Here is an 18,335-nt window from a genome sequence, read left to right as displayed (position 1 = left end):
AATAATTTTTATCCAGATCATAGTAAACATCCCTCAGAGAAGAAATTTGTTAAAATTTCTTGAAAAGTTCATAAAATTCTTATTTTGTAAAAAGTGCTCCAAACTGCATTTGTAAGGTTTCTCCAGTCGGAGGGGAATTGGACTTTTCGACGAGTTGGAAGCTGTCAGTGCTATTGTCAATTTTCTCGGAGAAACTCTCCCAATTTTTCTGCCTTGTGTGTGAAAATCCTTGAATTTCCTCCAGGAAACTCCCTGATTTCCCCCCAAAGGCCACTCTAATATCTGATTTCCTCAAATTTGTGCTTGTGCAATGCAGTGACATCCCAAAAATTGGGTGAAAAGTGAGAGAAGGGCATGAAGAAAAAGTGCTCGGAGTGAGAGTTGAAGGAAAAGTCCCTGAATTCGAAGGAATGCAGAGGAATTTTGTTTGAGGAAAGGATTGTGGAAAAGCCCTTGGTGAAATGTCCAAGTTCAGTTCACTGGCCACGGAGCAGAGGTACCTGGAGTCAGTGATTAATCTTGTGTTCGAGGAGTGTAAGCCCATGACGGGCGAGAACAACTCGAATGTGCTCAGAGATCGTATAAAAAGGTAATTTCTCCGTTCAATCGCACTAAAAATACCCATTCACCGTGTTTTTTCTGGCCCCCCATTTGACTCCACGACCAAAAAACTGCCGCACAATGAAAGCCCCTCAGAGTTGAATAAATTAGAGCAGAAGTTTCTAGATTAGAGATCAATGATATTGGATTGGATCTCGGGGACGAGGAAGAGAATCCTTTCAAGGTCGTCTAAATTAGGTCGAATTCAAATTGGAAACATATCGGAAACATTTCTTTATATCTCGGGAACAATTTGAAAATTTCAAGGATTGCCAATCAAAAGTGAGGTAAAAGCATTGTAGATTGGCAGTATACTCGTGATGCCGTAAAATTCTTTTACATTTCCTTCTTTTTTTTATATTTCCTGGTACAGTATCAACTTCTACCGATTCATAATAATTAAAAAATGAATTTAGAATAAAAATTATTTTTAGTTGTTTCTTAACCGATTCATCATTATAGGTTTATTCACGGTAAAAACTTCTCAGGAAACACCAAATTCTAAGTGATATAAATTCAACTAGAATTGCTAGAATTTTAGCTTATTTCTAAGCAATTTTTGTCAGGAATAGTGACCCAACCATTGCCCTGAAGTTAGCCGAAATCCACATGAAAGATAGCTCTCTTGCCACCGGTATGAAGTTCAAACTATGAAAGATATCAACTTCAGGCCTTTGATGACCCTTCACAAAAAAAAATACTCATCCCCCTCATCAATTAAGTCTTTGGTTGATTTCGAAACCTTATTTAAGTCGCAGCAATGTCCCTTTAAGGGACCAGGCCTCTCGCACTAACCTCTCTAGTCCTGGAGGTGGATTATGTAAAAATCGTGAACGTTCACTGGTGAAACGTTCACAAGTGAACGATTCACCGCTCGTGTTCACAACTGCTAGAAAAGTGATTATGAATGAGTGAGTGAATCAGATGTGGTGAAAAACTGCTAGAGTGAATTTCCAGACGTCAAAACTCATTGTTTTTGTTCAGTGGCCGTATAGTTTTTCACCGATTTTCTCAGTTTTTGATGAAGTTTTAGAAAAAATGGAGTGAAATTGGTGTTAAAATAATATAAAGTGTGTACAAATGCGTGAGCAGTGTCTGTTAATGTGTGTGAGACATTTTGTCAATCATTCGATTTGTCTGGAGGTGAATACTTTGTACGTGCCGCGAAAATAGTGTTTGGTTGGTTAATTATATTTCGGCAATTTTTTGCATCAAATGCTTTATAAACTCGATGATTTCGTATCGTATTATAAACTAGTTATGTGAAAAAGCCTTACTTCCGATTATGCAATGCATTTCTCGTCCTAAAAATTGCATTCACCTCCAGTTTCACTCCCGCAAATGATGGTGAAAAACCTAACCTCAAAAAACGGTGTGAAGTGAATCGTTCACCGCTTTCATAATCGCATTTTGGCGATTCACTAGTGAAACGTTCACTCGAGCTGTCAAGTGAATCATTCACCGGCTTCACTTTACTTACATAATCTACCCCCTGGCGACTTTCCGTCAGCTCGCTCCAGAAACGTAGCATAGGTCTCTGTCAGAGAGTCCATCCGGTCCGTCCTATCGGAGACTCCTTCTGAGTTTTAGCAACCATCTTGCTTTTACGGAGAAGGATTGTGAGCCCCTCGCCAGACCCTCTCTAGAAGGACCCGATCCCTTGTTCATTAGCCTTAAGTGAAAATAGACAGAGGGATCGTCTTACAAGGGAAGTACTCGAGTGATCAAATTCATATAAATCTGGGGCTTTGTTCAACTACGCAGAAAGGCATCAAATTAAACGTGGTATATTCAAAAAATGCGAATTCGGGTTATTTTTTTTTTAAATTCCCCAAAGTTGAAAATATGCAGCACATAATAAAGAAAATTCGAATGAGACTGCATGCAGCGCTGGCTCAGCGGTACAGCACAGGACGTTCAAAGAGAGTGACGCGGGTTCGATCCCTGGCTCCGTCTATTTTATTTTCCTTTTGATATCTTTTTTTTTCAATTAAAAATTTTATTCTTTATTAAGTAGTATTATTGTAGTGTAAATTGCTTATCTATAGTGCCGAATTAAAATCCTCAACAAATTTTTAAAAGCGATGAAAGTGCATCGGATAATTTATCGAATTATCAATTTGCTAGTAGAAGAATAAAAAAAAACTGTATTTACTTACAATAAGCTATCTGAGGATCGTTGTAAATATTATTTAAAGTTTTTATTGAAATTATATAAAAGATTAGAAAGGTCGAAGAACCAAACCAATTTTTTTGGAAAATCATTTGGAAACCTGCACTCAAACTGATTGTGAAAGTTATCTTTCATTCGATTGACAAAATCATAACAGCACTTCAAATTTTATGAAAGAAAAAGCACGAATCATCAGAAAAAGAACTTTTGGTACTTAATTGTAGCTCAATGTTTATGAATCAGCTTAAAAATCCGGTTTGTCATACTCCTGATTAGAATCTGGATGGTGCTTTCCGGAATGTTACGCCAAGCATCAAGTAACGCAACTTTGAGTTCTTTCACGTCTTCGGAGGACTGATTATGTAGTCTTGACTCTTCATTCGATGCGAAGTAAAGCGTAATTTCAGGGTTCCTCTCGCATAAAACGCTCCCCAAATTATGAGTGATCCTCCTCCAAAGTTCATTTTAGAAAAATACTGCGGTTCTGTCCTTTAATCTCGCCAGTAATACCTGAATCAGTCAGGTCCATCAAGATTAAATTTCTTTTCATCTGAGAAGATGAACTGTAAAAATACAGAGTGATCACATTACCTTAGTCCAATCTGCCCTTAAATTCTCTCGAGCGAAAACTAAGCGTCTCTCCATGTGATGCGGTTTTAGTCGCGGTCTTGGAGCCATTTTAGCTCTCACGATGTCCGGCGAATGTCTCATGGTCCTTTGCACGGTTCTAACGGATACATTGAGGTCCAATGATTCCTTAATTGACCTACAGGTGCAATATGAATTCGAAGCCATACGTCACACATGCCCCTCAGAACGCTGGAAAACTTCCGCTTTCTTCCATGATCACGGTTAGAATCATAGCTCGCAGAAACCTTCAAATAATTCCTGGCAACGCGATCACTGCGACCAATTATGCGGGCAATTTCACGAAATGGCTTCTTTTCACTGTTCATTAAGTCTATTTGGCCGTTTTCATAATCCGATAAGATTTTTCTGCGCGCCATCTTGACGTTTTTGACATATAAGTAAACGCTAATAAAAATGACAATGACATTTCAGAGAATAGACCCTGTAGCCGATCGGCCGCAAAGTTTCACAGTAACAGAAAATTCCCTGGAATTTGTCTTCTATTTTTCCGCGAGAGTTTCCGTGGAAATAAAGGCTAATATTCCGCTTGGAATTCTGCGGAGTTATCAGCTTTTTTTCGCGTCCGAGGAATTTTCTTGCAACATATCTGAGAGCATTCCCTGGAAATTGATTTAAAATTTCCTTTAAATATTCCGAGTATATTTTCTGATATCTTTCCGGCCAAGACTCCATGAAAGTAAGCGCGAAAATTCTGCAATTATTTTTCGCCCTAACGCTATAATTCTTGCGAGCTAGACATACTCAAATAAACGATATGGTAGCAATATTTTCAATTCAAAAGTAGAACAACTGAGTGTTCGTCTGATAGATGAACACTCTCCAAGTTTTAAGCTGCCAATTGGCACTGATCGTCCATATTTGTGGATGTTTTTTTGGAAATTCTCTATGAAAGTTCCACGAAATTTTAAATCAATTTTTGGAATTATTTTGAAGAAAAATATATTTAAAAAATCCACTGGAAAAGTCGTGGAATTCCGTAATATTAAACCACGGAAGTCTCTAAGGCCGTTTTATGGAAATTTCCACGGAGAATTTCGTGGAAATAAAGAGGATTTTTTCCAACTTTTTAAAGGGCTGATTGCCGATTATACGCTAATAATCCATAGGAAAAGCCGTGGAAATATTCGTCAGAGAAAAGTCCATAGAAACTCGCGGACATTTATTATTAGACGGTCCTACACAGAGTTCCGCAAACGTCCATGGAACGCTAGGAAGAAATTTAGCGTCAAATTCCATTTCGGAAGCTTACGCGCATTTTGAGCGGTAAAATCCAGGGAATTTCACGCGGATTTTTAGCGGTGAAATCAGCGGACATGGCAAAAAAGGCTGCTAGTGGAATCGCTGCGGCCGTTGGCTATAGGGGATCTAAGATTTTTACAAATAGAGCGCATGCGGTTATGGTTATGTCACTTTGAAAAAGGCGATTTTCTAACATTTCTTTCAATTTAAAATCTCAATCAAACTCAGCCAACTAACCATTACAATTTTCTTTTCTCCGATGATAATGGAAGAATTAAGGTAAAAACTACAATAAAATTTCTATAATTTGTTTGAAATTCGAAAAAAAAATAGGTGCGGTTATGGTTTTGTCGCACACTTTATATACGAAAATCCCGTTAAATCATTCTTAATATCGGTTTTTCAAGGTCAAAGGTTTGAAAGGTTCTGGAGAGCATATTTCTCATCCAAATGGTATCATATTTGGGCTCGTTGGAAAGGTCTTGGAATTTCCGATAAAACTGAACCGGTTCCAATTGGTCCTGAAACGATAATGAACCGGTTCATAACCAATATCTAATTCCAAATCTTGAAGTGTATTTTAGTCAAAGTTTTGAGTAATTTATAAACCTATTCAACTGGGCTGTGAACCGATTATAAACAGATAAGTAATTTTTATCCAAAAATCAATTATATTGCTATTAAAACCATTTTGAGGGAGCTTTTGAGTGATTTATGAATCGGATTAAATCGATTACGAACCGGTAAACAGTAAATCGTGCGAAAGTACTTTTGAGGTATAGAATCTAAGTCACGAGTTTGAGCACTTCGCAAAACCTGGGACGCTTTGCCACCTGTTTTGTCTTTATTGTTTTTTACTTGCATTTTTACTCCATAATTTTCTAGGAACTAGAAGTTTTTCGAGAATCGTGTGTCTGTTGACTGATTGTGTCTTTAATTTGAGTAACCCTTCATTATCGGATCCTCAACCGATGCTTCCTAAATGGTAAAAAAAAATCGAAAACAAATTTTGCCGGAAAATGTGATTGAGTTCAAACTTGTGTACAGGGTTGTATTAAGATCTCATATACTTGGGAAAATCGTCAACAAAAAAATACCGTGAATTGTGATCCTCTTCTGCCTTCTATAAATAAATCTATTTCATATTCTTGAATGAGAAAACCCCACTTCTTTCTCCACTTTTTTTTTGCAACAATGCCAAACGCACATTTCACTTATATTTCACACAATGTGTTACGTCCCATTTGCCACTTCACGCTTTCTGCCCATTTCTCGTCGATCGCAAACTCTGTGGAGTCTGCAGCTCAGTCCCGGAAGAAGAGAGAGCCACATTGAGAGAGTTTTTGATGTTCCTTGCAGTTTGCGTCGCGAGGAGCGCAGGGAGATTGCGAAGCAGACCAGGGATGGCTGCTCGCCGCTCTTCCTGGCCTGTAAGCATGGAAATGTCCGCGTGGCGGCGCTGCTGATCACAGAATGTGACGCAGATATTGAACAGCGGGGACTGTATGAAGTTCCGGAAGACAGATCCGTGCACTGCGTCACTCCGCTGTGGTGCGCTTCTGTGTCCGGGAATCTGGGCGTGGTGAAGCTCTTGATTGGCTTCGGGGCGAATATCAATGCACTCTCGGACACGGGATCGACGCCGGTCCGGAGTGCATGCTACATGACGCACGTGGAAATTGTGCAGTATCTGGTGGAGCGGGGGGCTGATATTACAAAAGCTAATTACAATGGGGGCACTTGCCTCATAAATTCCGTGCAATCTGTGGCTCTGTGCATGTACCTGATCAGCAAGGGGGCTGATGTCAATGCACGGGACATTCAGGACAAAACAGCCCTGCACTATGCCATTCAGGAACATAGACTGGAGACCACGAAGCTCCTGCTGGAGCATGGGGCAGATCCATTTGCCAAAAGTCGATATGGTGATGATAGTTTGCAGCTGGCATGCCTCAAGGGGGCTCATCAAATCTTTGAGTACCTCAAAAGTCGCATAAACTACTCAGCTTCGCGATTGGCCGAAGCTCATGAACTAATCGGTTCCACCTTCCTCGATGAACAGAACGAAACCCGTATTACCATCCTCCACTGGAGGCTAGCTCATCACATTCGACAGCGGGAATCCGTTTACATCGGTAAGTGGACATTTTTTAAGAAAGAATATCTCAATACACAAAAAAATGCAATTCTCAGATAAATACCAAAAATTTTCATAAAATTTTCACTTAGCATTTTAGCAGAGACACAATAATTTATTTAAGCCAAGGTACAATCCACTGGGCTGTCTATTCTGCCAAACAGCCTTCGCTTAGTCAAGGCACAAACCATTGTTTACCCAGGTGTTAAGCGAAATTTTCAATAAGATATTTTTAAAGAAGTTTTTAAATAAAACATAGAAAAATGAAATTACAGCCAACGAGCGCCATCTTACTTATTGCAAAAATATTTCATAATCATTGCAAGATTTTTAAAAGAAAATATAGTAATTTGTCAAGAAACGTCAAATATACTCATGTCATACAAGTGTCAAGTCCGATTATTTGACAGGTTTTCATATAGAAAAAAACATCGAAAATTGTCGGAATGCTTTAGTTTTTAGGTACCCCAATTTTATTTGATTTTGTCCTTTCAAATTAAACCTGTGGCTAGAGTTGTGCTATAAAAACTTCATTTGAAAAACATCGAAAAACATAGAAAGCCAACGGAAAGTGATGTAAACGTGTCATTTCAGTCCCAAAAGTTTGTAAGAAATATGTTTGTCTTTATAAATAATTAAAAACTTTTGCCGTAATAGCAATCAAAAACATCATTTTAGAAATTTATTTAACTCTTTCGTCTCTTTTGGGACTCTGAGTACCCAAAGCAGCATATGAATATTCAGTGAAAAACAGTGTTTTTTTTAATTATTCCTCAATTAATTCCTGAGCTTAGATATTTTTGATTAAAAAAATGTGAAATTGGCTTGCAGCATATGCTGCGGTCCGGAAAGAGTTAAAAAATGATCTTCCTTATATAAACTAACTAATAATTCTATGTTTTTGACTTCATCAAAAGCAAGTTTTTTAATGCAAGGACAAAAAATCATTAAGATATATTCAGTCTAAATTTGAAGTGTATAGGAGGAGAACATAGAAAAAATAATTATAGTATGAATTTTAAATAATTAATAATTCTATGTTTTACCTTTTTGTTCGTTTGAAATGTTCATGATTTCTAGAATATATTATTGGGTTATTTTTTTTGCTATTTTTAATGCGTGCAATGTATTCAAAACTTCGAATATATCTCCAATCTACTTCTCAAGAGTTTAGAAATAACAAGAAAGGAATGAAAAACATCGAAAACAATTCTGTAAGTCTTAAAGATTAGGTAAAATTCAATCTTGTTTTTTTTTTAAATTTTATTTTGTCTAGTGATTTTTTTATGGGACATTTCACTGTACACAAGAACACAGAAAAACACAGAGAAAACATCGAAAATTGTCGATTCACAGCATTAATTAATTTAGAAAACAAACATTAAATACATCTTCAATCTAATTTACAAGAGTTTGAAGGTGAAAAAACGACGAAAAATATAGAAAATAGTTATGTAAATTTTTATCAGGTGCATGACATTTCCTATGTTTACCATATGTTTCTAGCGTGCCGAAAAGACTTTTTAGTTTGTTAGCTGTTTTCTATTATTACAGAATGAATTTGCAAAACCTACAAATAGAAAATAGAAGCTAACTTAATACTGAATAAGCAACCGAAAACCCCAAATTTGCAACCTACGTAGTTTTGGAGATATCTCGTGAAATGTGTATGAAAACAGGAAAAAATTCACACTAAAACCGGTCGCATTTTTCAGAGCTAACACCCCCTGGGTTTTATGATTGTGTAAAATTTGATTCTATGTTGTTTTATTTATTTAAACATTAAGTGTATCCATGTCGCGATATTGTACTGCACAATACCGAAAAAAACATAGAAAAATATCAAACATCGTCAATTGGCAGCGTTAATGTTTAATAGTTAAATTCAATGTTTTTGATTTTATAGAGGAATTTCTTAATTTCAAGAATATAATGAAAGAACATCGAATACAACTCCAACTCAATTTTTAAGAAGTAAAACCAAAGTACAGAAACTTCGAAAATAGTACTCTAATTTTTTATAATTGGCTTGTATTCAATTCTATATATTTTTTATTTCATTTAAAATATTTATCTTGATTTAAAAAATATATAACATATTAGATCCATTCACGTCGTGGTATTTTACTGCACTCAACTAAAAAAACATAGAAAATTGTCGATTTTCCTTATAAATTATTAAGAATTAAATAACAAATTCGATGTTTTTTATTTTTCCGAAAAAAAATTTCTTAACGTTAAGAACACAGCTTTTGGATTCTGAATGGGACAGAAAAAACATCGAAAGATTCTAAAATGGTAAAGTAGTTTTCAAAGGTTTTAATAACAAATAATTTTATCTTAAAAATTCCATGTAGATTTTTATTATAGCATTTTATTAAAGATTTTAGCGGTTGGTTATTTATTTAAAAATCTGGACCAAATTATCCACATGCAAGATAGAATTGTAGACAAATTTATTATTTTATTCTAGGCAAAATTTCATGGTATATTTAAATAATACATTCTACTGAGCCTCTTTTCCACTAAAAGTTTAGTGATCCAATGTAAAATTGGCAGTGATAGATTAATGAAGTGATGAAAGTTAAAGTAATTTTGTGGTCTTCGGAAAATATAGGAAGACATATTTCTCATTTCAAAAACATTGAGAAAATAAACTTCAGTGGAAAAATGCTTCACCCGATGATTTTGCACAAATTCCCAGTAGATGAATAATGTTATCTCATAATCTATTTATTAAGCACGGAACAAGAGATTAATGGGAAAGAGTTAGAAATTCTTTTAATAAGATTAACTTCTTTCTTGTGGAAAAGCTGAAAATCATGGAGAAATTTCCTTCTGTGACAAAGCAACTTTTCACCACATTCACTTTCAGAATTTCTTCACGTGCTTTTAGTGAGATTCTTTAAAATCACAGATATTGTAAGTCACAGGAAATATCGTTTTATAAGATTGGGCTTAGACTTTGACAGAGTGTTTCTCGAAACCCTTTGATTCTGAAGATATTATTGGTGCATAAAAATTATAAAAACCGTTGTCTCATGAAGTAATACAACTTTCTATGCTATGACATTGGACTTTGTAGGATTACCGCTCGGGGCGCTAGTTTCAACAGAAAATTATCCAATTTTCTTAGTTAATTAGCTCCGGCCCCGGACCCTTGGCATGAATCGGTCTGAAATTCTAATATGTTATAACTGCACTTTCTATCTATAAAACAAAAAAAAACTTAACCTCCTTGAACCCCCTTGACCTGAGCTATAATGGTTCAATATTCAAAAATTGACCGACCGAGAATCAGCTTTCATAAACGCCCCAGAACGTTTCATATCGGCTGTCAAAATCTCCGAAAAGTTTCCAATTACTTGTTAAAAAAAATTACACGAGCTTAAAGTAGTCCATTAAAATTTTCGAAACGCTTAGTATAGGTTATCTAAATTTCTGGAGAGATTACAATTATTTATCAAAATTATTTATTAGTTTTTATTCGTTTGTAACAATTTTGTAAGAATGCAAAATCATCTGTTAGAATCTTGGAAGAGTTCAGAATCGACCATGAAAATCACAAAACAATTTCCAATAGATTGCAAAAAATCTTCAAATATATTTTTTAATCATTTGACAAAATCTTCGAAAAATTCAAAATCGTCTGTCAATATTTTCGAAAAGCAGTTAACATTGTCTGCCATAATCCTAGTAGGATTTTCAATCGTCTGTAAAAATGTCGAAGTAGGTTAGAATGCTTCGTTAAAACTTTCTGAACTTCTAGGATCCACTGTCAAGATTTTGAAAGAGTTTAGAATTATCTGTTAAAATCTCTGAGGAGTTCAAATTTTACTCTCCCAGTTTTTGAATAGTTTGAAATCATCTTTCAAAATATTTGCAAAGTTTAGAATCGGATTCCAAACTTTCAAATCGTTCAGAATTAAATGCTAACATATCCGAGAAGTTTAGAATCTGTCAAAATCCTTAAAAAATTAAAATCACTTGCCAAAATATTCCAAAAGTTTGGAATCATTTGTAAAACTTTCAAAATAGAGTTAATTTTCGGCTGCGAGAATCTTCGAAGAGTATAGAATAAGCTGTCAAAGTCTTGAAAGAGTTTAGAATTATTTTTCAAAATCCCCGAGTGGTTTAGAATCGACTGAAATTTTTAAAGGGTTCAAAATCATTTTTCCAAATTTTCGCGACGACGAAGTTTAGGGTAGAATTTCGAAGTTTTGAAGTAGTTTAGAATTATATATTAAGATCTCCGAGGAGCTTAGAATCGACTGTCAGTGTATTCTTCTTCTTCTCAATTTTTCTTCTTCTGTTTTACATTGTGGTACATATAGCCAAAAAATCAAAGTCAGTATCTTTAAAAATTGTAAAATAATTTGTGAAATATTCGGGATATTCCGAATCGGATGTAAAAACTTCCGAATAGAGTAAATTTTAGGCTATCAAAAGTCGTTTAAAATTCGTCGGTTGGACCAGCAACTGTGCTAACTGTATTCGTTGCAAACGCCACTTAGCGGTGCATCATTTACAATTTACAACGCACAAAAATAATTGCAGTTAGCACTTAGCACAGTTGCTAGTTCAACCGACGATATCACCAGTTGTTTTTGACCGAATTTTACAATCTTTCGATGCAAATAAAACGATTAATAACGTCAAATATCACGTCACGACTCTTGCTAAACCGATTTTGATGATTACTTTTTGGCTTTAGTCCTTGTATGCTCTACAGTAAGTAAAAAATTGGTTTTTTGAAAGTTGCGTACTATTTTCATCCCGTAAGAGCTTAAAAGAAGGGAAATGCAAGAGAAGGATATACTCAGCTTGGCTTCAACTCTTTCCCGACCGTAAAATATACAGCGTTCAGATTTCACGATTTTTTGATCAAAAATATCTTAGCTCAAGGATTATTCATTGTCTTTTAAAAAATATCCTAGATTTGGATATCCTTAAAGTTTGAAATCATTCTTCAAGAATCGGATTTTATCGCTTCGAAATTGTCCAAAAGATTGTTTTTTTTTCCAGATTATGCATTTTTTCTTTTGGGTACTCAGAGTCCCAAAAGATCCAGAAGAGTTAATTGAGGAACAAGAAGCATCAAGCTTCGTGTTCTGGATTCATAAGAACGCATTATTAGTTAATCCAATGTTTAGCACAACATACTTTGGCTCAAATAGGTCCCTTTTACTCTCTAAAATCTCAAATATTTAAAAAAAAAAGGGTTTCATAAAATGTGACAATTCCCTGAAGTGTGTCAAGTTTCTGAGTTTAACACTTGGAGTCGTTTGATCGTATAAACCAGTCTTGAAAACACATAACCTCAAATATTACGGCTCATAAGTAATCGATAAGGAAAAATTCTTTAGCAAAATTATAAAAAAACATTAAGGCCTCTATTGCCCAAGGGGTAAGCAACTGTGCCGCTCACTGTTCACTTGAGTGCCGATCTGTCGATCTTTCGTTAAAATCGTGTCGATTTGCCGATTTTGCGTGAATTTGCCGATCTCGTGACAGTCTGCTGATCTGTCGATTTTTTCTTCTATTTTATGTAAGGCTGTCGGACTCACGTCGAAATCTTCTTCTTCTTTTTCTTCTATTTTATGTAAGGCTGTCGGACACACTAGGTCCATATAGCCAACAGAAAGGTCAAAATCTTTCTCTCTCTCTCTCTCTTCTTTTTATGTTTTTGGCTGTCAGACTCAATCAGGTCCATATAGCCATAGAGTCAAAATCTTTGATGAGTTTAGAATAAGCTGTCAAAATGTTGAAAGAGTTTAGAATTATTTTTAAAAATCCCCTAGCGGTTTAGAATAGACAGAAGTTTTTATGGGTTTAAAATAATTTTTCCAAATTTTTTTGACGACGACGTTTAGAATAGAATTTCGAAGCTTTAAAGTAGTTTAGAATTAAATGTTAAGATCTCCGAGGAGTTTAGAATCGACTGTCAATTTCTTCTTCTTCTGTTTTACGTTTGGACTGTCGACTTCACACGGGTCGATATAGCCAAAAAGTTAAAGTCAATATCTTTAAAAAGTGTAAAATATTTTGTGAAATATTCGGGATGTTCCGAATCGTTTGTAAAAATTGTCGAATAGGTTAATGTCCGGCTGTCAAAATCTTCGAAGAGTTTAGAATAAGCTGTCAAAACTTTTAGTCTTTTCATTTAAGATTGTTTTTTTAGTCTTCACGATGAGGTTTAGAATCAGTCATCAAGTTGTTTAGAATTCGTCGGTTGAATCAGCATGTCGATCTTTTAGCAAAATATTACCGATCTGCCGATTTTTATCTTCAGATCGGCATTATTTTGCCGATTGCCGCTCACGGATCACTCTGTGAGCGGTCTTCAAATCGAATTTGCAGGCCATCCGAGTTCATTGTCATTTAAGAATCTCACCTACAATAAGCTGATTTGAGCTTATCTCTGGCTTTTATTGTACCTTGAAGTAATCTTTGCAGTTTTTTTTCTTCTATCAGGATGTTTATTTTGGCAAAAAAGATAAGAAAAAGACGTGAAATATTCTTTCAGGCGCATCGTGAATGCTATATTTTGTAAACATTTGATAAGAATAATTGAGCAGAAAAAAAGTAGCAAAATTTTTTGTGTATTTTGAGAAATAATTGTGTCAAGATGATAAGAAAAATAAAATGAAGGCACGGAAGTGTGTTTGCAAAATTCGTGTCTCGTGCAACTTTGACAGAATGTTACATGAGATTTTTTGTGGCTATGGCTTTGTTTTTGACAGAGAAAAAGCCTGTTCCACCGCCACGGGAAGCCTTTGGCAATGCTGTGGAATTTTCAACAATAGCCGAATTGGACAATATTGCTGCTGATGTGGACAGCATGAGGATTCAGAGTTTATTGATATGTGAGAGGGTGCTAGGGATTCATCATAAAGATACGCTGTTTCGTTTGATGTTCCGCGGAGCATCCTACGCCGATTCCCTCCAGCTTCAGCGATGCATCGACCTGTGGTGCTTGGCACTGGAAGTTCGTGTGGAGAAACATTCAATTCTCCATTCGGAAACGTGCATAACAGCCCAGGCCATTGTTAAGATGATGCTGGACTCCATAGACAAACACATTCATATGATGCCTAATGAGATTGTTGATCAAGACACCCCGCGCTTCCTTGACGTCTACAGTGTCTTCAGGCTTCTCACTAGGAATATCAATGGTTAGGAAATGTCTTTGGAAAATCCAAGGAAGTGTCCTATGACACACCTGGGAAATGTCCTGAATTTGTCCATATTTAACCAAATCTGCCATTTTCTTCGCAGAATCTCGCCAGTATCTTACCATAAGGCCAGTACATAGGAAACAGCAAGAGAATTTTGATAGAATGCTCAAGTGCATCACGCACTTGATCTATCTTTTGGTGACGACGGCAAAGTCTGAGAAGGAGAAGCAAATGGTGTCTGAGGCCGTAACTGAACTAGTCCAGAGCAATATCAGGAGCGCCTGCACCAATGATACCCTTCTTCATCTCTCAGTGTCCCGATTGAATGTCATCAAGAGTGGATACTTTTCCGATGACAATAATCTCACGGTAAGTTCTTTTTATTTGCAAAACTTTTTTTAATCTTTCAAGGCGGGGTAAATGCACACGGGGAGGCGTGGCTTATTTTATTCATCCCATTTGATATGATTCTGAACAAAAGAAGAGTTAGTCTTCAGAATGTTTAGAATCATATAAAAAAAAAGATTACCAAATAATTTGCGATTAACTGTCAGTCTCCGAAGAGTTTTTACAATAGTTGGCTGTTAAAACTTTGACGCTTTACATTTAATTTTTTTGTCTTCGCAATGTTTAGAATCGACCTTCAAGATTTTCTTCTTCTTTTTCTTCTATTTTATGTAAGGCTGTCGGACTCACTCGGGTCGATATAGCCATTCAAGATTTTCAAGTTGTTTAGAATTATTTGTCAAAATCTTAAATCAATGTCAATGTCAAAATCATCTTCGGGTGTCAAAGTCGTCGCGACGTTTAGAATTTGCGTTCAAAATTTGCAAGGACTGTAAAATTATTTACCAAACTATTCGACTTTCATAATCTTAAAAGACTTCAAAGATCTGCTGTCATAATCTTCGGAACGTTTAGAATTAGTTGTGAAAATTTTCGAAGTTTAGAATTCTATGTGAAAATTTATGTAAGTTTAGAATCGACTGTCAAAATCTTATAAGACTACAAATTCATTTAAAAAATTACGCGACGTTTAGAATTTGTTGCAAAGATCCCTTAATAGTTTAGAATTATCTTCCAAAATATCTGAAGAGTTTTAAATCATCTGTCAAAGGCTTAGCGACAATTAGAATCACCCCTCAAAATTTTCAAGTGTACAATCAACTGTCAAAATCATAAAAGAGTTCAAAGATCAGCTGTCAAGGCATTCCTAATGTTTAGAATCGGCTATAAAAACCTTCAAGTCGTGTAGAACTGTCAAAATGTCCAAGAAGTTTAGAATCGACTGTCAAAATCTTTTAAGGCTTTTAAGTCTTTTCAAGTATTTATCGGGCGCTTAGAATCTGCTGCAAAGATTTCCAAATGGTTTAGAATTATTTACTAAAATCACTGAAGAGTTTAGAATGAGCTATCTAAATTTTTAGAATTTCAATTCGGCAAGATTTCGTTTTTCTATGAGTCGCCACGTCGCGTCGTTTAGAATTATCTGTCAAAATCTCTTAAGACTGCAAAATCATTTGACAAAGTCTGACACCATGTTTAGAATGGTGCTGCAAAAATTTTCAAATAAGTTTAGAATTATCTGTCAAAATCTCCAAGTCGATCATCCGCTGTCAACATTTTTATGATTTAAATTAAAAAGAAATATATTTTTATTTTTGTGACACGTTCAGAATCGATTGTCAAAGTTTAGAATTATCTGAGAAAGTATCTAAAAAGTTTAGAATTTACAGTAAAACAAAATCTACACGATGTTTAGAATCCGCTCCAAAGTCTCCCAAATGATTTAGATTTATCTATCAAAACATTCACGAGGATTAAAATCTTCTGTGAAAATCTTTTAAGACTTCAAAGTTATTTAACGAAATTTTCGTGAGTTCAGAAGTTGCTGCGAAGATTCGGAATAGTTTAGAATTATCTGTCAAAATCCCATGTGAGTTTAGAATTGTCTGTCTAAATTTTTAGAGTTTAAATTAAACAAAGTTTTTTTTTAAGAATGTTCTTCTTCTTCTATTTTATGTAAGGCTGTCGGACTCACTCGGGTCCATATAGCCATTAAGAATGTTCGCGACGTTTAGAATTATCTGTCAAAATTTGCAAAAAGCTTAGAATTTGCTGTCAAAATCTTTTTCTTCTTCTATTTTATGTTTAGGCCGTATAGGCTATCGGATTCATTTTGGTCAATATAGTGATGTCAAAATCTTTAAAGACTTTAAAATCCTTTGTCAAAATATTCGTGATATTTAGAATTAACTGCAAAGATTCCCAAATAAATAGTTTAGAATTATCTGTCAAAAGCTTCAAGAAGTTAATATTGGAGTCCGCTGTCAATATTATAAGTATTTAAATTAGAAAAAAAAACAGAAATGTTTTTATTCTTTGCAATGTTCAGAATCGATTGTCAAAATGTTAGTTTAGAATTATCTGTCAAAATCTATCAAAACTTGAAAGTTATTTGACAAAATCATCGCTACTTTTAGAATCCGATGCAAAATTTCAGAACTAGTTCAGAATTATCTGTAAAAATTTCTGAATAGTTTAGAATCAGCTGTCTAAATTTTTAAAGTTTGAATTTAATAAAATTTTGTTTAAGAATCTTCGCGTTGGTTAGAATTATCTGTCAAAATCTCCGAGAATATTAGTATCCGCTGCGAAAATCTTTTAAAATTTCTAAATAATTTGACAATCTTCCCGACTTTTAGAATCCTCTTCCATGATTTCCAGACACTTTAGAAATTATATATCAAAATCTCTAAGAGTTTAGAATCGACTCTAAATTTTCAGAGTTTCAAGTTAATTTTTGTTTTTTTTTTGTTTAGAATATTCGTGACGTCTAAAACTTGCTGCAAAGATTCCTAAATAGTTTAGAATTATCTGTCAAAATTTCCAAGTTTAGAATCATTTGTCAAAATTTTTAGAACTTGATTTAAACATAGTTTTTTTTAGAATCTTCACGACGCGACGTTTAGAATTATCTGTCAGAATTTTTGAGGAGTTTAGAATCAGTCGGTAAAGCCTCGAAAAAGTTTAGAATCTGAAGTCAATTAATATTAAATCGTTACCCAGAAAATTATTACAAACTTGGTTTGAAGATTAATATTCTCTAATTAGATGTGGATTATTTTTGGCACGATCTCTTGTTTTTTGATCCACTGAAACACTTGCATTGGTCACGATCAATCACTTATTTGTGCTTCAAATTGATCTAAATGCAGTGAATGCCAAAGACTAATTCTCTGACACAAATTTTGATTTATATCTCTTTTTCGTTACCAAATTGAACGGGGAGGGGCGGGAGTTGACTGCGAACGATCGGTTAATTTGTTGATTTGATCTTTTGCCAAAGATAAAAAAAAGGAAAGAAAATCGTGTGCAATTGATCTTGAACTTGGAGTTGATTGGGATGACTTTGCAAAAATGGGGGAATGGTGATTTGGTGTTTTCAGGTGATCTTCCCGAGTTTAGAAGTTGTGGAGTTGCTGTTGGCGTGCGGGGCCGATGTGAATGCGCGGAATGAGTCCAAATCGACACCGCTGCACATTGCATCGATGCCGTACAACTTCAATGGGCGCCTCGTGCATACGCTGCTCGAGAATGGGGCGCATCTGGATCAGCCGAATAGGGCTGATGATCGTCCCATGAACATGATCTCGGCCAATCCGGGAAATGAGATTTACCTCATTAACTATATTTCACTTAAATGTCTAGCTTCCACCGTTATTACCAAGTATAGAATTCCGTACAGGAATCAAATTCCTAAGACACTAGAAATGTTTGTGAGGCAACATGAAGCTTAATGTTTTCAAATAAATAAATAAAACATGATAATAAATTCAGGAGTAATTGTTAAGTAGGTTCAATATATCAAGAAAGAAAGGAAAAAAAAACAATCACCTCAGTGAAATAAATTTAAAAAAAAATATCTCTCTTCTAGTGACAATTTATTGAGGTTTTCTTTCAGAGAAGTTCAGTTTGCTTGATCATCCCGAAACAGAAAAAAACCGTAAGAGATCCTCAAGGACTTGATCATCTTGACAAAAAATGCCTCATTAGACATCGTTATTCAATAAAAAAAAGAGAAATTTATTGTTGTTACTTTGTAAATATTATTATTAGCTGTGAATTTTTCCACAAAAGAATTCACAAGTGAAAGAAACAAGGTCTCATAGGGATTCTAATAATTATTGCTTAACTGTAGTAATCTGTATTTTTAAGTAGTATTTCAAAAAAAAGGACAACACAACTAATTATAAAATCTTCTTCTGAAGAATGCAAAATACAATAATTGTGCTAAACAAATTCTTTCATTTAACCTTGATTTTTTTTCATTCGAGGATCAACGTTGATTTCCTGG

At 34.9% G+C, this 18,335-nt stretch overlaps 1 protein-coding gene across 1 annotated transcript; it reads left to right on the top strand.

Annotated features, from left to right (window-relative positions):
- Positions 1 to 144: 144 nt before the first annotated feature.
- Positions 145 to 18,280, top strand: LOC129798298 (protein fem-1 homolog C). The gene is made up of 5 exons (XM_055841363.1): positions 145 to 589; positions 6,023 to 6,798; positions 13,544 to 13,975; positions 14,079 to 14,347; positions 17,428 to 18,280. Exons 1-5 carry the CDS (start codon positions 462 to 464, stop codon positions 17,776 to 17,778), a joined length of 1,956 nt encoding a protein of 651 aa, XP_055697338.1. The 5' UTR covers positions 145 to 461; the 3' UTR covers positions 17,779 to 18,280.
- The last annotated feature ends 55 nt before the right edge of the window (positions 18,281 to 18,335 follow it).

Source organism: Phlebotomus papatasi, chromosome 1 (assembly GCF_024763615.1).
Source record: "Phlebotomus papatasi isolate M1 chromosome 1, Ppap_2.1, whole genome shotgun sequence".
NCBI lineage: Eukaryota > Metazoa > Arthropoda > Insecta > Diptera > Psychodidae > Phlebotomus > Phlebotomus papatasi.
This window is presented reverse-complemented; position numbering and strand designations above follow the sequence as displayed.